The following is a 26084-nucleotide window of genomic DNA, read 5'->3' on the forward strand; positions in this document are numbered from 1 at the left end:
ACTATCTGTGTGAGCTGTAGTGATGAGCGATCTTTCAATCCTGATTTTGGTGATTTATGTCTTCCCTCTTGTTTTTCTTCATCACTCCAGCTAAAATAAAGGTTTATCAATTTTATTGATCTTTTCAAAAACCATCTCTTGGTTTAATTGATTTTTCTCTATTCTTCATTAATTTCTGCTCTCTACCTTTTTTTTGTATAATTTATGCTTTTCTAACTTCTTAAGGAGGAAATTAGATAACGTGTTTTGGAACTTTGTTTTTAATACAAGCATTTAGATCTATAAATTTCTCTAAGCTCCGACTGAGCCGCATCCTACAAAATTTGACTTGTATTTTCATTTTCAGTCAGTTTCTGACTTCCTTTGTGATTTCTTTTTTGAGCCATGGGATTTTTAAAAGAGGTATACTGTCTTAATTTCTAAATATTTCAGGGTTTTACAGGTATTTTTCTGTTAATGATTTCTAATTTAATGTTATGGTCAGAGAATAAATTTTTGATGAGTTCAGTCTTTCAAACTGTATTGAGGCTTTCCTCCCTGCATGGGGTCTCTGCACGAGTGTTCCAGGTTCTGTGGGAAACAGTATCTTGAGTTGTCGGCTGGAGGTCCCATTTCGTGCTGACTGACAAGTTTCGATTGTACTGCATCAGATCTGTCAGCTAATTGACTGGCCTCCCCATCCGTAGATGCACGGAAGCCTTGCCATCCTAGAGTCTTTGCACCTACAGCACCTTTGCTCCAGCCTCTGCAAGACTCCCCTCCTCACCTCCTGCCTGACTTTGGTCAGGTGCCTCCTTCTCAGTGAGGCCCTCCTGGACTCTTCCAAGCAGCACCCCCATTTCCCTCCTCTGACTTACTTTCTATCATAGAGAAGATCAAGTACATCGTTAACCTATTTGTCTGGCATGCTGCTGTCCCCCATTAGCATGTGACATGCACAAGGGCAGGACAGAGGCCCGCTCTGTTTGTTCTGTAAATTTGTTCTCAGTGGAGGTACAATATTGAAGCATGAGGAGGGCCTCAGCAGGCAGCAAAGGGAGAACAAGAGCTTGTTTGAAGACATTATGGAAGAACAGGACTTGTTCTGGAAACTAGTCTTACCAACAGAAACAAGGAAGCACTTCTCCAGTGAGTGTCACTCGAGGGCTGAGGAGTTGGGTCTACAGTCTCTAACTCAAGGCAGCTTGTTTGTGTGTCTTAGCAGAGAACAACTGAGAGAGGCACAGAAACCGTGACATCCACTGCATGTTTTCTTCAAACAATGAGAAACGCAGAAGGGTTCAATCCATTTGGACCAATCCCTACTAGTTCTGTTTATCGCTTTAAAAGAGAGTTGAGGAAGACCTTTGGGAGGTTTTTTGATCCATTCACACTCTCTTCTTGACTTCAAAGTTATAGTTTGTGAACATTAACTCTAACCCTTGCTTGGTTGCAAAACTAAAACAACAGAACATCCCATGATTCAAAACCGAGGTCTTAGCTCGAGCATCACGTGGGTTTGTGTTTGAGGAGCTGGTTTTTCAGAACGCAGTTAGCTCCAGCCATTTCGTGGTTTCTGTGTGCACAGACTTGTCGCTGTAGCTGTCGGGCAGTATCTGTGAAGGGCATCCCCGCCCCCTCCTCTGGTTAGTGAGCAGAAGTACAGCGCCCAGCGGGAGCTCGGGGGCTGCGCCAGCGTCCTGCCTGCCAGCCCGGCTGAGCGCACACGTGTGTGGGTGTCCTCGTGAAGGTCTTTCTCGTGTGATCATGGGATGGAAAAAGGCTGCTTGAAAGGAGTCAAAAATTCTGTTTCCAAGACAGCAACTGGCCCTCCGCCTGCCAGGGTTCTGTGCTCGGGGGAGCCACTCTCAGGCACACTTCTTCTGAGATACCCACCCTGGCGCCCATGTCCTGTCTGCATGAGTGGGACTGAGGTGGCCCCTTCGTGTCCTGGCGGAGTTAAGACAGGACCGAGCAACGCTCTGAGCCAGCGGTTACACAACCACCACAGAACTTTCCAGGATCACTGGCTTCATCTCATTGAAATTCAGGACTGGTTCTCCTGCTCCTGGCTTAAGTGCAGATTTTCTGGGCTTTTGTTCCTTTGAATAGCTCTTGCTGGAAGCCCAAGGCAGGATGACTCGGCAGCAGTGAGCCCCTCACCCAGAGACCAGCGCTGCCACCGCCAGAAGCAAGCGGAGGGACGTGCAGAAGGAAGACTTTACGTGGGTGTGTATTTTGCCATCTCGTGTTTGGTTACCACCGTGAGCGGTGTAACGGGCTTTGAGTAGCAGCACGGCCTGGGCCTTGGAGCTGGGTCGGACCCGAGGACCTGCTCCGTGAGACACCTGGCAGTCGCCCGGAATCCAGACCGGCTGGGTTTGTTTTATGGGAAAGTGACTTTATTCACTTATCCAATTAAGTGCTTTGTCTCTTCTTCAAATTCACTGCACTTCGGCAGGAACGCTCTTTCCTTTACTGAAAACAACTTATTTCAATTGGAGTTTTTTTTCAGAGTGGTCAAAAGTAAACTATGATTGTGCTGCAAACAGAGAAGTGGTACCAGAGGAGAACTGCAGGCACAGCTCTCGGGTGTCACTAATGTCACGTCTGTCCTCAGCGCCATGACGCGGGAGGAGCAGTGCAGGGAGGAGCTCAGTTATGACCGGATGCCCACCCTGGAGCGGGGCAGGCCAGATGTGGGGAGCTACGCCCCAGATGCCAAGCCCGGTGACCTGCAGCTGTCGTCCAGGCTGCCCCCTTGCTTCAGTCACAAGACGTGGGTCTTCTCTGTGTTGATGGGGGTGAGTAGCCACAGTAGGACCACTAAGGCATCGTCCCCCGTGCGGTGTTCCTGGCCAGTGGCGCTCCTAGGTGATGGGATGGAGCAGCTTCGGGTACTCCTGCTATGGAGAGCCCCATGGTGTCGACAGCGGACTTTCTGTGCTCTCAGAATCACTTTCTTCCACTCCCAAGCGGCCTCTGAGCTCTGGCTGCTCTGTGTCCCTCCAGGGTTGGCACAGCCCAGGGCCCATGCTGACCGTCTGCAGGGTCATGCATTGTGCCAGGGTGGCCCCTGCGACCCTCGACTCCTAGGAGGTCTGGAGTCACCCTGCAGAGGTGGGGGGAAGGGCTATGCTCTCAGAGCCTCTGGCAGAGTGAACAGTGGGCGGTGTCTTGGAGGCGGAGGCCGGGCCCTGGAGCAGGAGCCGGCTGAGGGGCTGAGGGCCGAGGGCCAGGGCCAGTAGGAGCAAACATTTGCGGGGCTGTGCCTGGGGTCCTGGCACATTCACCTTCTGGTGTGTTTGGCTAGCACTTGACGACTGAGGAGTTATATCGGCCTCCGTGTACGTGGTTACCTGGGAACCCCTGGCTGAGAACCAGGATCCAGGCCAGGACCGCCCACGTGCCCCAGCTGTCCAGGCAACACCCCCAGTAGTTTTGCCCACCCTCTCCCCAACTGTTCCCAGGCCCATGGAGACTGGAACCCCCAGCTGTGTGGGGCACAGAAGAAGCTCCTCCTCCCTCCTCCCCCTGAGACCTGGGCTCTGTGCAGTGCCCCAGCTGCCTGAGGCCACAGAGCTGGTCCTGCTGGCCCCTCCTCACCTATGTGTGGGCCGTGGTGTCCTCTGCCCCCATCACAGGGAGGCATGCAAAGCTCCTGCTCGGACCCTTGGTCTAAGTGACTGTCTCCCCTGATCCCCGCTCCACAGCCGACCCCTCTGCAGTGAGCTTCCGTATCCCTGGCTTTGAGTGTGTGGGGCTGTTCCAGGTGCTGTACCTGTACCTGGGTGGGGGTCCTGAGGCCTTGAGATCGCACATGTTGGGGAGAGGGTGTTTTCTGGGGAGAGGCATAGATTCTTGCTTTAAATTTTGACAGGCTCCATCTTTTTCTCCCCCAAGTAAATGATGAAGCCCATAGTCTGACATGGGGGCCGGGGGGAGAGTGGGGCCATGGCTGTCCTTTGTCCTTTGGGGAGGAGTCAGGTGGGACGCAGGCTCGCTGTTGGCGCTGTGGGGACACTTCGTGGCAGCCAGAGGGCTGGCTGTGTGTGTGGTCTTCCGACGGCCTTGCTGTCGCCTGAGTCGTGCTCTGTGTTGCAGACCTGCCTGCTTGTGACCTCGGGGTTCTCTCTGTACCTGGGAAACGTGTTTCCTTCCGACATGGATTACCTGCGCTGTGCTGCAGGCTCGGTAAGCAGTGTTCCTCCGCGCACCTCCCACTCCCGGAGTTCGTGGTTCTTCATTTGGCTTTTTCGCTCTGAGATTTACCAGTTTCTGTCACTCCCTCCTTATTCTAAACCTCCTCATCTGGCTTTGGCTTCAGAATGTCTTTATTACTTTTGAAAACAGCGGGTGAAACAAGTCTGAGTCACTTCCCAGACTCCTGGACTAGAAATGGCACTTTGCTTTTGACACGCGGCTCGTTCGGGGGCTGCCTCCTACCCCTCCCAGAGCTTGTGTCCTTCTCTGAACTCACAAGGCATATCCCAGGTCTGTGGGGCCTCTGGTCCGCCTGTGTCCTGCTCCAGCCCCACCCATGTCCCCAAATGTCTGCAAACACAGACCCATGCTTCCTTCACTCTGTACCCACACCCCGCCTTGCCCCCTCTGCTGCCTTAGAACAAAACTCCTTGAAACAACTAGCCCCCTTCTCCCCCCACCGCCATTCTCTCTGGAACCTTCTAGGCGGCCCTTTGTCTTCACCACTGGAGCAGTCCTTGTGGGGCCACAGTGACCTGACTTCTGCCCAGATGGCTCCAGGACAGTGCTCTGCTAGGCTGGGTGTCCCAGCAAAACCCTGGGCAGAGTCCCTCACCCTCAGAGGTGCTGGGCCCGAGACATAGGTCTTATGGTCCCGAGAGCTCCCCCTCGGCCCTTGGTGGCCCAGCCCCCTGCCTCCAGCAGACCACAGCCATGCGTCTTGCAGGTTCTGTCCCTATGGCTCGTGCTGACCCACTGCAGGGTCTACAGGGGTCCCATCGCCCACAAGAGCAACACCTGGTGTGGCCCCCAAGGCTGGCCCCCTCCATCCACCACCCGATGACCCGTGCTTGTCCCCTTCCCTTGTCCTTTGCTGCTGTGGGACCCCGATGACAAACCCCTGGGGCTCGGGCCTCCTGGGCATTGCCACTTCCTTCACACCAGGATGTGTTTCCCTTTCCGGGTTGTTCTTAAGCTGGGCTGGAGGCTGGTCTTGTGCGAGTGTGCCCAAGCCACCGCGGTGCTCGTTATCCAAGACCTTTTTCATGTCATCAGAAAAATGACTCTGAAAGACTGAGGACCTGTCAACGTCCCAAGACAGCCCTGCATCCTTTGGACTGGCTACACTTGTTTTGCCGACATGTCCTGGGTTGTCCCAAAACTTAGCTTTATAGGCCACTATTTTCAGGACAGGCTGTCGCCCGCTGGCATGCGAGAGTGACGGACCACCGCTCACCAAGCTCTGGTTTCTTTGCAGTGCATTCCCTCAGCGATTGTGAGCTTCACCGTTTCAAGGAGAAACATCAGTGCGGTGAGTCCAGCCTTCTGTCCAGCCTGTAACTGGGGGCAGCCGCCCGGCTCCCAGCCTGTGGAGGGCCCAGGCTGCCTGCGGGGCTGACGGGCACAGGTGTATGTGTGCGTGCACGTGTACGCACGTGCATGGTGGGACGCGCCTGCCCCGCCCACCGTAGCCCACACTGCACTGCAGGGCTCTGTGCCCTCCACCTTCTGCTCCCAGCTTGCGGGGCACCCATCCCAGCTAATGCCTGTGTGTCTCAGTCTTTAGGGCTTTTAATAATGACCTGGAATTTGGTTTGATATTACCTTTACTCTTCTAGTTATGCAAAGGAGAAAAAAACCCTCCTGTCTTGTTTTTCAGATTCCCAACTTTCAGATGTTATTTGTTTCCACGTTTGCTGTCACCACCACGTGTTTAATCTGGTTTGGTTGCAAACTTGTCCTGAACCCCTCAGCAATAGACGTGAGTCACTGGAGAGCGACACAGGTCCCACACCCTGCGGGTTTTCCCCGGGACGCAACTTCTGCTGTCTGCCTTGGGGGCGCGTGGTTGGTGTCTGTGGGCTGGAAACATGTAGACGTGCATCATAGCTCTTGAGTTTGACAAAGTTTGAGAAATTTATTTATCCTTTTGAAGAATTGTCTTTAACTTTTCCTTAATTGCAGTGGATGAGTTTTTTGATAATACTTTTAATGCTTCGTTCACAATACTTCTTAAAAAGTAACAGAAATAATGCATATTTCATCAAATCTGTGATGCTGTTTGTGGTGAGGTTGCCATCACTTTGTGCACCTCTAAGAGAAACGGAAAAGCCTTGTCATTCACACGGCGGCACCAAAGGAGACAATCTCCTAAAAATGCGGATCTGATCAGAGCTCACACCCTGCTTTGGCTGTGATGCTGAACCACTTTGGTTACAGACCAGGAAAAGGATGAGGAGAGCTCAGCCAGGCCAGGAAGGCAGGAGGAGTGAACACAGACATGGGTCCGAGAGGAACACCCGGCCTGTACATTGTCTGCAGAAGAGATGGGTTTCTACTTACGTGACTTTAGATTACCCAGAGCGAGCCAAGCCTGCTGGGTGTGAAAATCTACGTAAAACAGTTGCTTGTGCCAGCAACAGAAAAGTGTGAAAATGTAATTTAAATACAGATATCGTTTTATGGAAATGAACATTTAAACTTCCTGGGCATAAATGTAATCAAGGTATGCGTAGTGTTCTGGAGAAAACTGCAGAGTCTTGCTGAGCTCACGAGGGCAGTCGTCAACAGGTGAGGGGCGAGTGGGCAAACGCACTGCAGACCAGCAGGTGGAGGTGGTGAGCAGGCCCGGGGAAGGGTAGGTGAGGGGACTGCCCCACAACCAGGAGCTGGTGCACAGCCGTCTGATAAGACCAGGAGCCACCCAGACACGGATGGCCGGAGCAGCCCTGCGTGTGCCGACGTGGCCTGGACTCGGGCACGGCAGCACTATGATAAGGGTAGGAGCCCTGCTTCCCTCCCACCCACCCCGCAAACATGCAGACCTAACAGCCGAGGCACCGCCAGGAGGCACACAAGGCCCACGCAGGCTGAAGAAGGGCACCGAATTCTCCCGGGACGAAGGCAGGGTCCCAGGTATGTGAAGGACTCCTGCTCAGAAGCAAAGGAGAGTCCAGGGCGCCAGGAGGAAGGCCCTCATTGAGCCGGAAGCGCCAGCAGACAGTTGGAGGGCGCTCAGCCCCTTTAGGAACCAGAGGAGGGACATGAAAGCCACAAGGAGAGCCATTGCCAGCATCAGATGGGCAAGGCCCTGGAGTGCTAGCCTCCCGCCCTGGCCCTGGCGACCCTTATGCCTGCTCCAGGCCCTGGAAAAGTCTGGAGCTTACAGGTACATTCTGAAGGAACACACACACACACATGCACACACGGTGAGACAGAACCACGCAGTGGGAGGCGGTGCTCGGGAAGGAGGCTCTCCCACCCCTCCTGCCTGCTCTGCCTCTGAGCTGGGTCCTCTGAGTGCTCCCTGCCCCCACACAGCCGTCAGTGTCATCTGGGTTGGCTCTATTTGTGCTTTCCCCAAACAGTATTTGGTGGTAGAGCTGCCTGCTCCCGGTTTTTCCACCGGCACGTAAGGACGTGCCCATCTCGTTGTCGCCCTGTTAGCACTGCCCTGTGCCCACAGAGGGCACCACATCGCCTGATATTCTTAGGGACGGAGCTGGGTGGCTCGCCTCCCACGATGGTGTCGACGTGGACACACCAAGGAATGCAGTCACGAGTGCCCCTTGGATTCAACGAAACCAAAATCGTGGCTTGGTCCACCCCCTCACTACCTTTCAAGCATTTGGCACCATCATTTCTACCATTCTCCGGTCAGGTGACCGCGGTCACAGCTTCTAGTCACTAATGCGTCTGAGCCCCTCCTCACCTGGCCTCCTTCCCATCCTTGGCTCACCTGTAACCCAGGTGGCAGCACTTGCTTTCACGAATGTGTTCAACTCCCGCACAGACGGCTCTGCTGCCGTGGGTTTCTCTGGTACAGCCACCACCACATTTCTAGCTGGATGGCTTTGTGGTACATCTTCTGTCTCGTGGGAGGATGTCCAGCCACTTTGCTCTTCGTCAAAGCTGACCTCTCTTATCTCAAACATATCTTAGAATAAGCTTAGTGCATTCCTCCAAAAATACAGCTGAAGTTCATCATGATTACTTCAAGTTTATAGAAAAGCGTTGTGTCAATTACCCCTCTAATGTGTTGTCACCCATCTGAGAGCATGGACTGTCTCTCCATTTATTCAGATAATTGTCTGAATAGACGCTTTATGAGGGTTTTAATGTTTGTGTGTTCTCAGTTCAACAATGCCTAGGTAATTTAGATTGTGTTGCTTGTATGAATGGTGTCTTGTTTTTTGAATTATATTTTCAGGTTGATTATGGTTGGTACAGAGAGATGCTATTGATTTAAAAATTTTTTTTGAAATATTTGAAGACCCCCAAAGCAAGGGTCACGCTGCGGGTCAGGAGGCTGCCAGGGAAAGCGGGCGCAGCTGCCTCTGCTGTGGTTTCTGCAGAAAGGAGCGTGAGGCAGGAGGGCAGGCCGAGGATCGAGGATGGGCTGTGTGAATGATGTCACGGGCTCCGGACACAGGCGCTGCCCCTAGTTGTTGGGTACCTGGTGGGGGGCAGGGCGGGGGAGTGGCCCCACGTAGGGGCCTCACCAAGGGGACAGGCTCTGGACTGGCTGGTTTGCACAGTTAAATTGACTATTTTTAGTCTGTAGCACTCTGAATGTTATACCATAGATGTGGATTCGTGTAACTGCCCACAGTCAGGATATGGAATGCTCCCCAAAGCCCCCTGGTGTCTTCAGTTTTAGCCAGTTATGCATAGAACCACTATAAACATGCACAGGTTTCAATGTGAATAGGTTTTCTTCTCTTTTTTTATTTTAGTTTTCCCCCTTTCTTCCGCCCCTCCCCGAGAAACAAGCCGTTGTTTCTCAGTCTAGTTGTGTAGGACACAGCTCCCTGGCCCATGCTCGTGTTTATGAGCCTTGCGCTCCCCTTGGCCGAGTCAGTCAGTCGGCCACTCACGCTGGCCACTGGCTGCCCATGGTGGCACACAGCAGCCTGCTGGCCGCTCATGCTGGCTGCCGGACACGCATACTGGCCACCAGCCGCACATGGCAGCACATGGTAGCCCACCGCAGCACACAGCAGCCCACACCCACCTCCGGTAGGCCCAGCTCCAGGGAGAGCCGTTGTTCACAATCTTAGCTGTAGAGGGCGCAGCTCACTGGCCCGTGTGGGAATCACCCGCGACCTCAGCATTAGGAGCACGGCGCTCCAACCACCTGAGCCACTTGGCCGGCCTGGGTTTTACTTTCTTTAGGAGTAAATACTCAGGAGGGACAAACCACCAAGGAAGATTTAGAGCAGGGGCTGGCAGACCACAGCCTAGGGCCAAGTCCATGCCTCCAGCTAAAAGTGGTTTAACAATAAGACGACCGTGAGACAAATGGTGTGATGTGAGATTCCCTGGGCCTGGATAGAAGACGTCGCCCAGAGCTGGGGGCCAGCGTCTAAGCCCGTGCATGGGTCGGCTACGGTTATGGGATAAAAGTGAAGAAAGCTGGTGTTCAGACATGTGTTCTCCTTCGGCAGATCAATTTCAACCTGATTCTGCTCCTTCTGCTGGAGCTCCTCACGGCTGCCATGGTGATTGTCTCTGCACGGTCCAGTGAGGCGTCCTGCAAGCACAAGGTAGGTCCAGCTCTGTGCAGACGTTGCACGGAGAGCGGGGGTCATCTACCCCCTTGCAGGGCAGCCCCCCGAAAATGAGAACGCTGCCCGCCTGTGGTGGGCTGAGCAGCCCCCACTCTCCGGGTCTCCTGGAAGCTGATGGCCTTGGAAGGTGCAGCAGGACCTCGTCCATCGTGAGGCTCTGACCACGCCTGCCCCCAGCAGTGTCACAGAGACCCAGTCAGTGGAAGTGTCACTGCGTGTAAACGCATCTTCACAAGCAAGGAAGAAGCTCTCGTTAAGCTTCTGCTCTCAAGCCTGGGGTCCCTAGTGGCTTCCAGCCACTCATGTTTCAGAAGGTCCCTAAGTGATGGCCTGTGCCGAGGGCCGGGCCACGGGCCACTGGGGTGCACCCAGGTGAGTCTCTGTCATTTCTTTTTAGGGCTCCATCTCTGACAGCACCAACACTTTGTATGAAGTGACGTTTCCTACTCGGGTCCTGAAGTCCTACTCAGTAAGAAAACTTTCCTTTTCTTTCTCCTGATTTTATTTTATTTGAGGGGGGGCAGTTCACACTGTTTAAACCATCGTACTTATTTTTCACGATGAGTAGGATACGGCTGCATGGACTGTGCACATATTTCATTCTGTTAGTAATACAGCTCCAGTAGTGTTGTTGGTGACAAAATACCTTGTCTGAGGTATTCTTCACCTCTTAGGGGCACAGGTTTGTATAGATAGACCCTGATATTGATGTCAACTGGGTATTGATATAGATCAGATATTAACACACCTGTTTCCCCGAAAATAAGACCGAGCTGGACAGTCCGCTCTAATGTGTCTTTTGGAGCAAACATAAATATAAGACCCAGGTTATAGTATATTATATTAGACCCAGTTTTATATTATAGTAAAATAAGACCAGGTCTTATATTAATTTTTGCTCCAAAAGACGCATTAGAGCTGATTGTACGGCTAGGTCTTATTTTGGGGAAACACGGTAAGTTAGATGTCAAGGTGGGTTAGGTGTAGACCCGGGTTAGGTGTAGACCTGGGTTAGGTGTAGACCTGGGTTAGGTGTAGACCCGGGTTAGATAGACCTGGGTTAGGTGTAGACCTGGGTTAGGTGTAGACCTGGGTTAGGTGTAGACCCGGGTTAGATAGACCTGGGTTAGGTGTAGACCTGGGTTAGGTGTAGACCTGGGTTAGGTGTAGACCCGGGTTAGATAGACCTGGGTTAGGTGTAGACCTGGGTTAGGTGTAGACCCGGGTTAGATAGACCTGGGTTAGGTGTAGACCTGGGTTAGGTGTAGACCCGGGTTAGATAGACCTGGGTTAGGTGTAGACCCGGGTTAGATAGACCTGGGTTAGGTGTAGACCTGGGTTAGGTGTAGACCCGGGTTAGATAGACCTGGGTTAGGTGTAGACCTGGGTTAGGTGTAGACCCGGGTTAGATAGACCTGGGTTAGGTGTAGACCTGGGTTAGGTGTAGACCTGGGTTAGGTGTAGACCTGGGTTAGGTGTAGACCTGGGCTAGATAGACCTGGGTTAGGTGTAGACCTGGGCTAGATAGACCTGGGTTAGGTGTAGACCTGGGTTAGGTGTAGACCTGGGTTAGGTGTAGACCTGGGCTAGATAGACCTGGGTTAGGTGTAGACCCGGGTTAGATAGACCTGGGTTAGGTGTAGACCCGGGTTAGGTGTAGACCTGGGTTAGGTGTAGACCTGGGTTAGGTGTAGACCCGGGTTAGATAGACCTGGGTTAGGTGTAGACCTGGGTTAGGTGTAGACCCGGGTTAGATAGACCTGGGTTAGGTGTAGACCTGGGTTAGGTGTAGACCTGGGTTAGGTGTAGACCTGGGTTAGGTGTAGACCTGGGCTAGATAGACCTGGGTTAGGTGTAGACCTGGGCTAGATAGACCTGGGTTAGGTGTAGACCTGGGTTAGGTGTAGACCTGGGTTAGGTGTAGACCTGGGCTAGATAGACCTGGGTTAGGTGTAGACCCGGGTTAGATAGACCTGGGTTAGGTGTAGACCTGGGTTAGGTGTAGACCTGGGCTAGATAGACCTGCATTAAATAGACCTGGGTTAGGTGTAGACCCAGGGTAGGTGTAGACCCGGGGTTACATACAGGTGATATATAGGTCTGTATACGGTAACACACACTGTCCTGATTGACACCTGCTGTCCCTGAGCCGTTCTGAAGCACGTCCCCTTTCACTCTCAGGAGTGCCCTGGTTTGAAGGATAAATTATATAGCCACCCTTTCTTTTTACTTCAGTTTTTATTTATTTTTGTTTTTTCAGTCTGCTTATTCTATAACTGAAAGCTGTTAACCTCCCCCTCTGAGTTGGAGTCATCATTTTCTCTTTGAAATTCTGTAGCTTTTTGGAGCCTATTTTTATTTACATACAAGTTTAGCATCGCTTGCTGGTGAATTTCTTTCTTTGTCTCATCATCACATAGCAACTCTATCTTCAGTAACGGTTTTTGCCATAAAATCTGTATTGATGCCTTTAATTTAAGTCATCAACTATCTCTGGTTAACATTTGCCCAGTGTTTCTTTTCCCTTCTTACTTTCAGCTTCTCTTGTCCTTATATTTTGGTGTATCTCTGTAAACATATAACTGTGTTTTATTTTCTACCTTATCTCTAGTTCTCTCTGTGGCCTTTTGAATTGAGCCCATTCATCTCGAGAGCAACTCTGGGCACATTCATGTGTATTTTGCCATCCTTGGTTTTCTCTCGACATCTTTTCCCGCCTTGCCTACCCTCCTTTGAATAGGTGGGAGCGTTTCCCTTCCTTTTCCTGTTAATTTTAGCTTGAAAAGCATTCATTTTCAGTATTCTTTGGGAGGTCATCCTCAACCTTTCAACACGGTCGCCAATTTGCCCTCCCCACCCTGCCGACACTCATGTTCTGGGGACTCTGGGGAGCCCGTCCCGTGTCCCCTGGTGACACTGTTTCCACCACCCATGGCCCCTGCAGGTCATCGAGGTGATTGCCGGAGTCTCCGCTGTCCTGGGTGGGGTCATTGCTCTGAACGTGGATGACACCATCTCAGGCCCGCACCTCTCCGTGACGTTCTTCTGGATCTTAGTGGCCGTGAGTACATCCCTGGTGGCCTTTGTCCGTCGTGGTTGGCCAGGCAGCACAGTTGCCAGCTGCAGCCCTGGGCCATTCATCAAGCCTGACGTGGCTGGTCTTTGAGCTCCGTTTTGGTGATACTCAGGCAGCAAAGCAGCTGCGAGAGAAGAGGGTGGAAAAGTGGGCGCTGGTGGCTCTGCTGTCAGAGGAGTTTGGGAGTCGCCAGTTCAAAGAGTCAGCGTGTTAACTGCTTTTATTTTAACTGCTATTGTTATTTGATAGTTTTTGTGTTATTTTTCTCCCGAAAACTGTTTACTTTTATTTTATATGATTTTATAATAGGTGACATTTATATTGTTTTATAACATAATGCATATTTCACCAAATATATTTACAGTATGTTATCATTTTACATTAAATACTCCCACATAAATGCTTAGCACACACGTAGCACATGGTGAGTGCTTAACACCTGGTCAGAGTGCTTAATGCCATCATGGCGGCTGTCCCCCCCCCCGCCCCCCCCCGTCCCCCCACCTGGGGGGTAGCGTCTCCTGGGGCTGCTGGGTCTAATCACAAAGGAACAGCTGATGACCCACGCTGAGGCATGGCACAGCTGGTTGCTGCGCATTTCAGAGCCATTTGTGCCATGAAGGCGACCCGCTGAGGATCAGCCGAGGTCTCCTGGAAATGCAAAGCACGGTCATTGATTGGATCCTGAACCAGCATCAAAAATGGCTGTGAGCGTGACATTGTTGAGACAACTGGGAGAGTCTGAACACGGCGTGTACCTGCGCTGCTCCCATTGGATTGTGTCAAATTCCCCCCGGGTGGTACTGAGTTGTGATACTTTCGGAGAGTGTCCTGTCAACACACACACACACAAGTGTTCGGGCGGCATTCCCTGTCAACAGGTGTGGTGAAATGTCAGCAGCGGGCCATCGCAGGGCTCTCGGGCATTCCCAGCGTGGTTCCTGTAGCCTCTGTGCAGGGTCACAGGCTGAGCTGAGCTGCACTGAAGAAGAGAGAGCACAGGAAGCCTCAGAGAGGCCGCCCTGCTTCCCTGGCCACCTGCCCCAGCCCTCCTAGTGACAAGAGTGGCTCCCGTCAAACAGAAGGGCACCTGCTTGGAATCTGACTTCTTGGACTGTCACCTCTGAAGTCTTTCTTTTTTCTTTTCTCTCTTTAGTGTTTTCCAAGTGCCATTGCTAGTCATGTGACAGCAGAGTGTCCCAGCAAGTGTCTGGTAGGTGAAGCCCCGTCCCCGGGGTATCAGGGCCCCTCTGAGTGGTGCCAGGACCTGGCCCATCCCTTCCACGCTGCCACGTGCTGCGACAGGAAGCAGGCTGCAGGGCTGTGGGCGGGGAGGCCTGAGGAGGACCGTGGGATTGTCCGAAGGCTGGACTGTTTGGGAACAAGCAGACTCTCACATGGGTGCAATTGTTGTGACTCAGCCAAGGGCAGGAGACCAGCATTCCTAAGCGTCATTTCTCCACCAGAGTGGAGAACGGCGCGTAACATGGGGAAAGCCGTGTGGCACATAGTGCGCTGGGATCTGTGGGCGATCCTGGGGCAGACACTTCACAGGAGGTACACGCACTCACAGACACTGGTGGGTGTGGAGCCGCGACCCCAGGCCCACCCCGGCACCCTCGTGTCCCCCCAGGTGGAGGTACTGATCGCCATCTGCAGCCTCACGTCCCCGCTGCTGTTCACGGCCGCCGGCTACCTGACGTTCAGTGTGGTGAGAGTCATGGAGATGTTTGAAGCTTACCCGCCAGCCATCAAGGTTCGCGCTTCTTTCCGTGGGCTGTGCAAGCTCGCCGCTGCTGGCGCTGTGTGTGCCTGAGGGGACGCCCAAGACACATGGCTTTGAAGTGTGACCGTGTGCAGATCAGGTGTCTCCCTGTTCTCTGACGCCCGTTCTGTCCTGCTGACCCGCGGGGCCCGCTCTTCTTTCAGCTGCGCTCCGCTCAGGCGCCTGCTGTCCCTATCACTTTGGGCCGTCCTCTTGGTATCATCGCAGCCCTGCAGCCCATCCAGATAACCTTCTTCATCATTATCTTGGGTTTTATTAGCCGTTCCACATCCATCACAGTGTAGAATCAGCCATTCGTTGACGGTCACAAGGGGTCCTGTAGGACTTTGTATTGGAGTCACGTTCGGTTTACAGACACACCTGAGGACTGAGAGCCTCTCGTGCATGGGCACAGCCGTCCCTAGGACTCTCGAGTCCCCATAACTTCCCATCCTGCTCCCGCGTGGCGGCCACATCATGAGGCTTGTTCCTCAGGAACCCAGTATTGTTTCCAGGGTGGATGGTATTTGCCCCAAATGTTTATCCTGAGAGAGCCTGACATACCGAAGAGTTGGAAGTCCAGTGCAGTGAACACTGAGATTTCGCAGTGGTCTGTGTGTGGCTTACACACAGTGTCAGTGTTGACACTGACGGGTGGGCCGACCGCACACCCACACACGTGTGCATGACAAGTGCAGACGCTTGACAGCCAGCCTGACCTGTCACTCTTAAATGCATTGGCATTTCTGCAAGTAAGGACAGAGTCCTATACACCCACAGCTCCGTGGTCACACCTGAGGTGCTCAAGTTACCCTGTGACATCCCTGCTGTCTAGTTCACATTTGCTTTTCATGAATCGCCCCAAGAATGTGCTGGGGGTGAGCCCCGCCCAGGCTCGCATTGGCATTTGGCCATAAGTCACAGGGTGGTCCCCTGTCTCCCCCATGTACTGACTTTTTGGAATCTGGGCCAGTTGTCTGGGAGACGGTCGCACCTGTGGGCCTGTTTCCTGTGGCATCCGTGGGACTGAATTCAGGAGCAGGTGGTGTCGCGGTTCTGCCTGGTTCTGCAGTGGCTGCCAGACTGATCTCTAAAGAGGCACGCGTTCCCTCTCGCGAGGAGAAAGTGACCCAGATGTCAGCCCTGGAACCATGCGGATGTCTTTTCCCAGCACCTTCACCTGTGGCTTAGCCCTGATGGTGGGTCCTGGCCTGGGTGGTTCTCACATTGGAGAGTGAAACAAAAGTGATACTTGGGCCTCCTCTGTGGCTTCTCATATGAGCGTGAGGGGCGGCATGTTCTGTGTGAGTGAGCACGTTCCATGTGAGCGACACACGCGTGTAAGGGGCAGCACGTCCCTCCTGTGTGAGAGGGCACGTGTGTGTGAGGGGCACGGATGTTAGATTCCTTCTAACCGTAGATCTGGGCAACTTCAGCCTATGGTATTTTTCTTTCCCTACTGAGTTGAGAGCTTTCAGCTTTTCATGTACCGGAAGCCCTTTCCAGCTTCTCTCGCATATCGAGTGGCCAGCATCACTGCTCTGGTGCTTTGGGGCCATTATGAAGTAAAACCAGGGTGGCTTGAAGAAGCACTGTGACACCGTGACTGTGATCTGATAACCGAGATGGCCAGCAAGGGACTAACGGGCAGGGAGTGCTGGGCAGGGGGACGAGTCACATCCCAAGAGGACTGTGTAAGATGTCATCGCGCTACTCAGAAGGGCACGCCACTTAAAACTTAGGAATTGTTTATTTCTGGGATTTTCCTTAATATTTCAGACTGCGGTTGACCGTAGATAACTGAAACTGTGGAAAGTGAAACCCCAGATGGGGGAACTACTGTATTTTTTATCGGACTCATGGTTAAATTTACACATAAACTTGAAGAGAGTTGCTCATTCTTTTGTTTCTGACAGGGACACTGTGTGGACCCCGAGGTTGTTCTTCTGTTATCGTTGAGTTGCTCTGTGTTTCGAGGCTGGAGGCCTTCGTGCGGCGTGGGAGGGTTGGGTGCTTTGTGGACGTCTTTGCAGCCACCGGGCTTCCTTGGGGCCAAGTGCAGCGGGCTCATGCCCTCTGGCCCACACCCTTTGCCCAGGGCACCTCCTGCACCCCCTGGCCACATCGCTCCCTCTGGTCCTGGGCACCGCTCAGCCTCGTATCTAGCAGCGTCATGCTGCCTGGGACTCTGTCCCTCTCTTTCCTCCAGAGCAGACTCCGCCAGTCTCAAGAGCGTGTTTCCTGCCTGCACATGGCCAGTCCGCTCTGCCCACATGGGCACTGCTGGCGTGGCCTGGTGCTTTTCCTGGCTCCCTTGCTGATGGGGTGGTTGTTGGGGGCATGAGACATGGGACCATGAGCAGCCAGCGTGTGCCATCAGGCTGGTGGCCCAAGGGCCATTTTGTACTTATCTGTTAAACCCGGAACAAGACAGAGCAGAGCTGATTTTCTCCACGCTCGGTGGCTGAGCAGAACGACTACTATTCCCGTTACTGCAGTCACAGCACAGCTGGTGCCCGGCTGGGGCTCTGCAGGGGACCTTCTCACAGCAGCAGCTGCATCGGGGCCGTGGGCATGGGAGCTGGCTGCATTGTGTCCTTGGCTGGCGGGGGCTCCCACTGGGATGGGGGGGATTGGGCGAGAGCCAGGAGGGGAGGCAGGTGGCCGCTCACACGTGTTTCTGCTGCCAGCAATCCTACGACGTGCTCCTGCTGCTCCTGCTGCTGGAGCTGCTGCTGCAGGCGAGCCTGCACGCGGGCACCGTCATCCAGTGCGTGAGCTTCAAGGTGGGCGCGTCCTGGGATGCCATGCAAGTCGGTGCGCAGGAACACTCGGCTGGGCAGGTGAGTGGCTTCCGCACGGGGACCTCCCGCCCTGGGGGTGGCCCTCCCAGGTCCCCATGCAAAGTGACATCTGCCCTGGCTGAGTTCTTTTGAGACCTGTTGTGCCACGTTGTATTTCTAAAACACTCCAGAAAAATCTTAAAGAAGTAAAATATGTAATACTTTCTTAGAGCCAGTTAGGCAAACAGACATCCGTTCCTGAAAAAATACTAAGGACTGAATGCTTCCAGGTTCACTCTTGCAAACATGGACAAGAACGTTGCAAGGATTTGCATGGGTCACACTGGGCTCCCCTGCCGGCCCCTCTCTGTGGGAAGGGCCCCCCCAACGCCCTTCCCATGGGGTGGGCTCCTACCCTCTGGTTGGCAGGCTCTGCGAGGCTCATAGCTGCCTGCACCACACCCTCCCTGGTCCTGCCTCTTGTTCCCCCGTAACTGAAAGGCTGGGGTGAGCATCTCCTCCCTGTGAGCTGCCCATCCAGTGGTGTTTTCGCTGGGCACACCTGTCCACTGGCCTCGGGTGCACAGTGCCATATGCAGGGCCCGCATGGGCCACCTGGGGTGGAGTGGACACTCCTCCCACCCAGCCACCACTCAGGCCCCTCACAGTCTCTGGTCCTGTGCTGTGCACACCACCTGTGTCCTGGCCACGTCCTGGCCCTGTGCCCGGCCCTGTGCCCCTGCCAGGCTGCTCCTGCCAGGCTGGAGGACGCTCTCCTGCCGGCGGCTGGGTTCTCGGAGACCTGACCTCCGTCCTGTCCCAGCGCTGTCCCCTCCATCACACTCCTCAGACCCACCGCTTCCTTGTCATTGTTACCTGGCTGTGGTCAGAGTCCTGCGGGGACGGCTTTGTCCCCGGGCCATCCATGCAATGGACCTGGTTCTGTGTTGGGACACCAAGGCATAGAGTCGGTGAAGTCCTGAGCCCCAGTTTCCATGGGCAGCTGCCCTCCCCGTTTCTGGAGAGCACTGGTGACCACTGCCCTGAGAGTCCTGCCTCCTGGGCCTCAGGCCCCTGCTGATGCCTTCGTACCATCCCCGGCCAGTCCAGGCCCCTTCTCTGTGGGGGCACCGTCTCCTGCCCCCAGGAAAAGCCTGCAGCCCCCATTTATTCCTATACTGTGGAGTGTTTCCGTGCAGACGTGGGCTCTGCCAGGTGCTGGCCTGCAGCTCCCCACCCAGAGCCAGCGTGTGGGCCATGTGGAGAGCTCACCCTGAGCTCAGGCTCCGGTCCTGATGTGGTGTGGAGTGTGGCAGACTGAGGGGCGGGCCCAGGGTCTTCCTACCAGTCGTTCACAGGCTGAGAAGGGCTGTCACCTTAGCAGGGCCCACCTCCCACCCTCCCCCACATGGTTGGCCAGGAGAAGTGACACTTTATCTGTCTCGGTCGCAGGTGACCAGAAGCCCCCTGAAGGAGTTTGACAAGGAGAAAGCCTGGAGAGCCGTCGTGGTGCAGATGGCCCAGTGACAGCGGGATGGGGAGACCATGGCGCAGGGCCCGCCGGCCTCAACATATGGAATGGCAGACACGCGTATGCTGGCGCTGCCTGCTACTAACCCCTTTCCCGTTTGCCAGGGCGGGCAGCAAGGTGGAGTTGCCACTTCCTGTGGTGGCTTAGTTTGTGAGGGTGGGCACTTCCTGTGGTGGTCTAGTTTGAAGCAGGCAAGGCTGACCCCCTCCTTTGTCGCCGTTCAGTCAGTTCAGAGCTCCCAGGGTGGCCTGACCACGCAGAACTGGAGAGGTAGGGGCTTGTGGTGGGGCTGGACTCCAGGCATGATGTGTCCTCTCGGTGACCTGCTGCCATATCTGCCCCTCCTGGCTGTCCCACCCATTTTTGTTGAGCACCTACTATATGCAGACAGTGCACACCCTGGCTCAGCCCACGTGGCTCTCACCTATTTCGGCATTGCCCTTCTGAGATGTGCCAGACGGGCCCCCCGCTGGGCACCGTCTCCTTGACAAGAGCGGAGCCCAGCGCTCTGTCCTCTCTCCAGACCCCACAAAGCTGCAGCTGCCAGGAGCGTGGGTGCAGGGCAGCCCCACCCGCCACATCTGCCATGGGGCCCACGCACTGCACGCTGCCCTTTCCTTTTCTTACCCAGTCATTGTGGGGGGCCCTGCCTGCCCAGGGGCACTGACCTGTGTCCGGGCAGCGTGTCTGCACTTGTCACACGTCATTCCCAGCTTCTCTGCCCTCTGTGAACAACCACACGAGCATGTGCCCCATCTACGGGTCCGGCTGGGTGTTCTTTGCAGTGGGTACGCGTCCTACACTTTGAAAACTGCCTAGGCCACGTCTCTGTCTCCATGGCCTCAGTGACAGGGTGACGTGGGTAAGGCTGAGCCGTTCCCTCCTGCCCATTTGGCTCTGCTCCCTCAGGCCAGGCCACTCCCATTGCCTATAAGACAGCCTGGGACTCCTCCTGGGTCCTCACTGGGCATTTTCCACCCCTCCCTCTCCATTGCCTAACAAGTAGTTTGTCTCCATCCTCCCTGACCTGAGGTGTGACTCGTGCCAGGGGTATCCTGCGTCTGTCACTGCCAAATGTGAGAATAACATTGGATTTGATTAACACCATGGCCAAGAATTAGGCTGTATGTCATCTCTGTCCCCTGAGTACACCTGGATTCTTCTAGAAGAACTGCTAGCGTCTCCCAGTTGACATGGGCCCCAATAAATCCCTAGTGAGCTGGGAGTACCTTCTCAAGTGGGGATGTGACTGTCCTGGGAGTCATCTTCAGGCCAGGGCTGCACCCTGGAGTGTCTCTGTTCCTTGTCTTCCAGTGTAAGGAGATAATCAGCCTCGTCATGGAAGAGGCGAACGCCCGCTTTACTTAGTACAGGCGGTGAAGGGCCCGGGGCCACTAGGATCAAAGAGCCAGTAGCCCTGGAAGAAGGCTGGCTGGGTTGGCCACGTGTGGCCTGACAAGGGGGATTCGAAGGTCCTGCTTTCTCACTGCTGAGCACAGTGACTAGCTGCCAGGGTCCCGACAGGTTGGGTCATTTTCACTCAAACAGGAGGAGTGCAAGTAGGACACCTGGAAAGGGGACAGTGCCAGCCAAGGAAGTGTTCTCCAGAGCTGCGGCTCTGACGACCCGTTCTGCTGTCCTGGGAAGGCGAGGCGAAGACGAGAGAGGGCTAGGCAGGCAGGTCCCCAAGTAAGCGTGAGTGCTGCCAGGTGGCTCTTACCTGCACACAGACCCCACCCAGCTGCCCAGCCACCTCCCCTTCCTGCAGCTCTTGGGGACCGGGCTGGCAGGTGTGGCCTGCTCCTGAGCTGGGGACAGGACCACAGGGACAGCACAAGCAGTGCTGGTCTCTTCTTGGGGACCCCGAAAGCCCAAGTCTTAGGGCTGTAAGTGGGCACTTGGAGCCTGACTGCTGGCGGGTACTTCCTTATTTCAGAGAGCTTGAAAAGTCCAGACAAATGGGGTTTAAAAACTTTGTAATTCTGCCAACTTACATTTTTCTTTGATGTAGTTTATACTGTCTAAACAATAAATGCTAACATGCAAATGTGGCCCGACATCTGTTTGATTTTGGGGTCCCAGTTCTGAAAAGGTTGAGAGATAAAGCATAGCATGAAGGTGAGGGCCATTTTGTTATTCGTTCATGAGGCATGTGACCCCTGAGGCCAGTCTGCAGGTGAGAACCCAAAGGAGCATGAAGGACCTGTCCCCACAGAGGGGCCATCCACTGAGTCCTCCATGGCCACTGCAAATTGGGAGCAGAACCCCACTTTGGAGTTAGCTTGGGAAGTTACATACAAAATAAAGATGATTTTAAACCCAAAAAAGATGACATCTACCACGCCCCCACTCCCTCCACAAAGGTGCCCGACCGGAGAGGCCAAAGGGAGAAGGGAGCCAACTTCCGGTTGGCGTGTGTGTGGGGGGGAATGTCTCGGGGGCAGGGCCCCTGGGTGCGGGCAGGACACCAAGTGACCGGGGATGCCAAGGCCGCTCTGGGTTCCTCTGCAGGACTGGGCGGGGGTGGGGGAGGCTGGGGGGGGGCGTCCTGCCGGGGACTGGGGACACTGGGAGTGAGGGTCTAGAGAGGCCGGCGGTGGGGCGAGAAGGCGGCGTCAGGGGGATCGCGGGGCGGGGCCTATCCCGAGCTATTCCTTGGGGGCGGGGACCGGTTGTGACCCTCGGGTCTTTATGACCCGGGGACTGACTGCCGGGGCCGGTCTGTGTGACTCTGGGTGGGGGCGGGGCGGCCACTCGCTGGCCCTCCTCCCCGCAGACACCATGGTCCGTGGGGCCCGGCGTCCCGGCCCCCGCTCTAGCGCCAGGCCGGACCCCCGCACCCAACCCCGCGGGCGCCACGCCCAGCACCCCGCGTACCCCGCACGCCCGCGCAGCCCCACGCCCAGTGCGGGCCGCCGCTCCGCGCGCCCCCAGCCCCACTGCCGGTGCCCCTTGCGCCCCCCGCAGCCCCCGCCTGCACAATGCGATGCCCAGCACCCTCCTGTCTCCCAGGGCAACCGCAGGATGCTGGGCAGGGCGGCGGCGAGGGGTGGGGGCGTGGTGGGAGCCAACCGGAGGCAAAGGGGTGAGTGCTGGTCCCACCTCCCCGTAGCCTGGCCTTTGCCCTGCGGGTCCCAGACGGGACTCCAAGCCCCGCCCCACCCACTCTCACACTCCGAACCCCTGACCCGCCCTTCCCCCCTTGGAACTCCCATCTCCCCCTTCCCCCGGGATTCTAGACCGCCCCCTCGGAACGTGGGACTTGCCTTAACGCCGGACCTGCTCCCAGCCCAGACCAGGCCCCTAACCCCAGACCCGCCCAGTCCCTAGGCTACCGCCCAACTAGACCTGCCCCTACACCGGCCCCCCTTGGAACAACAGCCCTCCCTCCACCTGGGGATTCTAGACTATCCCCCAAGAACTCCAGACCTGCCCACCCTAACCTCAGACCTGCTCTCAGCCCCAGACTCTCCCCCAACCCCACACCTGCCGCCAACTTCACACTAGCCCCCAACCCCAGACTTATCCTCCATCTTCCCCAACCCCAGACCTGCCCCCAACCCCAGACCTGCTCCAACCCCCAGACCTGAGGTGGCCCCAGCGAGCAGCACCCCACCACCACCACCTTGGATCCATCGCTGATATCCCTCTCCTTGCAGAGGCCCGAGCTGGAGGCAGGAAGGGCCAGCTGCTGGAGGGGGCCAGAATGGAGCTGGGCGAAAGGAAGAGGCTCTTGTCCTCCTCCTTGGAAGGAGACTGGAGAGAAGAAAACAGTCAGTATTGTCCCTGGCTGCCTGTCCTTCCCATGTCCCCGTGGGTGGCCCAGTGGTTCAGACCCATGCTTCTTGTGTGGGGCCATGTGTTTCTGTGAAATCAGGCATAGGTCCGTTTTGGGTTCTCCATTCTGTCCATTGATCTACTGCCCACCCTTATTTCCTGCTACCCTGTTTTAATTACTGTAACTTTATGATAATAGTCTTAATATTTTGTAGTATAAGTCTTCTGACTTTATTCTTCACGATGTTTTGGTTTTCTCAGACTTTGGCATTGCCATATAAATGTTAGTCAACTTGTTAATTTGCACCCAAATCCTGCTGAGATTTTAATTGTGATAACCTTGACTCTGTAGATTAATTTGGGTGAGAATGAACATCTTGACAATATTGAGTCTTCCAACCCATGAACAGTGTATAAAGTGAGACCTCTTTTGTTAGATTTACTCCAAGACATCTGATGTGTTTTGAATGCTGTTGACATTTTAAGTTTCATATTTTTTATTATTTCTGGTACAGCAAAACACAGTTGACTTCAGTTAACTGACTTGATATTTGGTGACTTTGCTAAACATACTAATTCTCATAGCATGTTGATTCATTTCGATTTGTTCCTTGCACAGTCATCTGCAAATCTTTTCATTCTTGATATGTTTTATTTCTTTTACTTGTCTTATTGCATAGGCTAGTTCTTCCAGTATAATGCTGAGTACAGTGGGAGAGTGGACATCTTTTTATTGTTGTTGTTGTTCCCAAACCCAGGGAAAGTGCTCGGTGTTTCACCATGAAGTATAATGCTGCTATAAGCTTTATAGGAGGTTCCCCTTTACTCCTGGTTTACTGAGAATTTTTAAGTGAATAGTTATTACATTTTATCACATGCTTTCTTCTGCCTCCATTGAGATGATAGTATATTTTTTCCCTTTAGTCTATTATTGTGGTGGATTAGGTTGATGAATCTTCAAATATTATTTCAACTTTATATTTCTGGAATAAACCCCATGTGGTCATGGGTATTGCTTATATGTCACTGGATTTAGTTTACAAGTTTTTTGTTTAGACACAAAGATTTTTGTGTCTATCTTTATGAGTGAGATTGGCCTGTACTATTCCTTTCTTGTAATGTTCTTGTCAGATTGTGATATTAAATTTTTGGTCTCATAAAAAGAGTTGAAAAATAGTCTGTTTTTCCTAGTCAATGAAAGCGTTCATATAAAGTTTTGTTTTGTTTTTTTGCTTGAATATTTGGAAAGATTGCCCTGTGATGCCAGCTAGACCTGGAGTTTTCATTGCGGAAACATTTTAATTGTGAAGTTAATTTCTTTAACAGAAACAGACCTATCCAGATTTTCTGTGTATTTTATGTCCGTTTTGATAAGCTGCGTCTTCACTGTCAAATTATTGGCATGTGGATATTCATAATATCTTATCATTTTAATAGTATTTGTACAATCAGTCATGGCATCCCCTTTTTCCTTCTTGATATTGGTGATTCACGTTTTCTGTGTTTTCTTTATCTATTCAGAGGTTTTTCAATTTAAAAAATGTTTCAAAGGTCCAATTTTTCAAATATATGGTGATGGAAGGAGAACTGACTCTGGGTGGTGAACACACAATGGGATTTATAGATGATGTAATACAGAATTGTACACCTGAAATCTATGTAACTTTACTAACAATTATCACCCCAATAAACTTTAATTTTAAAAAAAGGTCCAATTTTTTGTTTTGTTAATTTTCTCTATAGTATATTTGTTTTTCACTTCTTTATTGTTTCCTGTCTCTACTTTCCTTTTGTCTAATTGTTCTCTTTCTAGCCTCTTGGATCATAGTGTAGGTAATTTTCAATTTGTTTTCTTTTCTAATATGTGCATTTAAAATGTATAAAATTGGCTCTAATCACTTTTTTAGCTGCATTATAATGCTTTGATATGTCATATTGGCATTATCATTTAATTCAAATCCTTTTAAATTTTCCATCTGATTTCTCCTGGGATCCATGTTTTATGTTTAAAGTGTGCAGCTTAATTTTTGAACATTTAGGAAAATTTCTAGTTACCTTTTTGTTATAATTTCTAGTTTGCTTTGACAGTTGTTGGAGAATTTAATCCGTATTATTTCACTCCTTTGAAGTTGGTTGAAACTCTGTGCAGCATGTGATCTATCCTGGAAAATGAGCGTGTGAAAAAAAATGTGTCTCAAGTTGTGGGACCCGGAGCTGCGTATGTCATTTGGGTCCCATGGTTGCCCGACATGTTCAGATCTGCTGTATTCTCCTGATTCTGTTTCATCTTTCATTTATTGAGACAAGTAGGTTAAAATAGCCCCCTGTGATGGTGGGTTTCCTATGTCTTTTTTTTTAAATCTCTGTCAACTTGAGTTTTTATATATATTGACACTGTTATTAAATAAATACACGTTTGAAAATTTTTTATCTTTCTGACAAATTTACCTTTTTAACGTAATGAAATTAACGATTTTATTAAATTTTTAGTAATACTTATTAAATAACTATTAGCCTGTATCTAAATATTTACATTGACATTTTTTGTGTAACCATTTTTAATATAATCTTTTTTCACACTCAATAAAATTAACAATAATTTCTTAATAAAGTCCCAGAATATATTCATATGCCCCCAGTAACTCCCCAAATAAGTGTACAGTTGGTTATTCAACTCGGACTCTGGTCAAGGACCACACATTGCATTAGGCTGTCTTTTAGTCCAGAATAAACAGCCCTGTGGCTGTATGTTTTCAAGATGGGAGCTTAGTGATGAGGACAGCCTCTTGTTCTCTGGGCAGCCCCACCTTTGGGATTTGTCTGATTGTGGCTTCACAGTGGTATCTAAGCTGTTCCCCTTTACCCTGGAATCGGTGGTGAGTGGAGTGGCCTGACAGGATTTGGGCTAAGTGTGTGGCCAGGTTACCGTGAGGGTCTGTGCACCTGGTTCTGCCCACAGTGTCTGGCTGTCCCATCATCAGTGCTACGACTGGTCAGTGGGTCAGTGCTGGCGAGAGCCCTGCAATGTAGACTTGTGTTTGCCGTGGCTGATCGGAAGGGTGGTGCTCTGGCACCTGGTAACTGTCTGTGTTCCCTGCTGTGGTGGGTCCCTGCAGGGTCCCTCTGAGATGGGGTCGGGTGCGGGAGGATGGCTGGAGAGAACTTCGATCTGTACCTGTGGGGTTGTGAGGAACCCGGGCCTGGGCAGGGGAGAACTGCTGTGTGGTCACCTTTACGGCTGCAGCTGACCACACGGCAGCTCTGGCATGGCCACCACAGTGCCCACCCACCTCCCAGGGTTCAGTTGCCCCTTTGGAACGAGCCGTTTCTCCCACACCAACTAGCTGATCATCTGTACTCTGGAAGAGCTCCTTCCCCCGAAGGCCTCTGTGGTCTTCAT

General features: G+C 52.8%; 1 protein-coding gene across 3 annotated transcripts; it reads left to right on the plus strand.

Moving 5' to 3' along the window:
• Positions 1–2089: 2089 nt before the first annotated feature.
• Positions 2090–20958, plus strand: MLC1 (modulator of VRAC current 1). Of its 3 annotated transcripts, none has more exons than XM_081059217.1 (12): positions 2090–2208; positions 2600–2783; positions 4084–4173; positions 5441–5494; positions 5843–5944; positions 9630–9728; positions 10150–10221; positions 12697–12813; positions 13985–14041; positions 14462–14584; positions 17284–17436; positions 18829–20958. In XM_081059217.1, exons 2-12 carry the CDS (start codon positions 2604–2606, stop codon positions 18901–18903), a joined length of 1122 nt encoding a protein of 373 aa, XP_080915343.1. In that variant the 5' UTR covers positions 2090–2208; positions 2600–2603; the 3' UTR covers positions 18904–20958. The 3 variants fall into 3 exon arrangements, with proteins under 3 accessions (XP_080915343.1, XP_080915344.1, XP_080915345.1); XM_081059218.1 differs by having other exon boundaries at positions 14462–14539; XM_081059219.1 differs by lacking the exon at positions 5843–5944.
• The last annotated feature ends 5126 nt before the right edge of the window (positions 20959–26084 follow it).

The sequence above is a fragment of the Rhinolophus hipposideros genome (genome assembly GCF_964194185.1).
Source record: "Rhinolophus hipposideros genome assembly, chromosome: 9".
Taxonomy (NCBI): domain Eukaryota; kingdom Metazoa; phylum Chordata; class Mammalia; order Chiroptera; family Rhinolophidae; genus Rhinolophus; species Rhinolophus hipposideros.

Bases quoted from the DNA above. Each gene is read 5' to 3' on its own strand.
- MLC1 (XM_081059217.1), top strand. From the start codon at position 2,604: ATGACGCGGGAGGAGCAGTGCAGGGAGGAGCTCAGTTATGACCGGATG. The intron at 14,585-17,283 runs GTTCGCGCTTCT...TTCTGCTGCCAG, and splicing joins CTTACCCGCCAGCCATCAAG to CAATCCTACGACGTGCTCCT. The intron at 17,437-18,828 runs GTGAGTGGCTTC...TCTCGGTCGCAG, and splicing joins AGGAACACTCGGCTGGGCAG to GTGACCAGAAGCCCCCTGAA.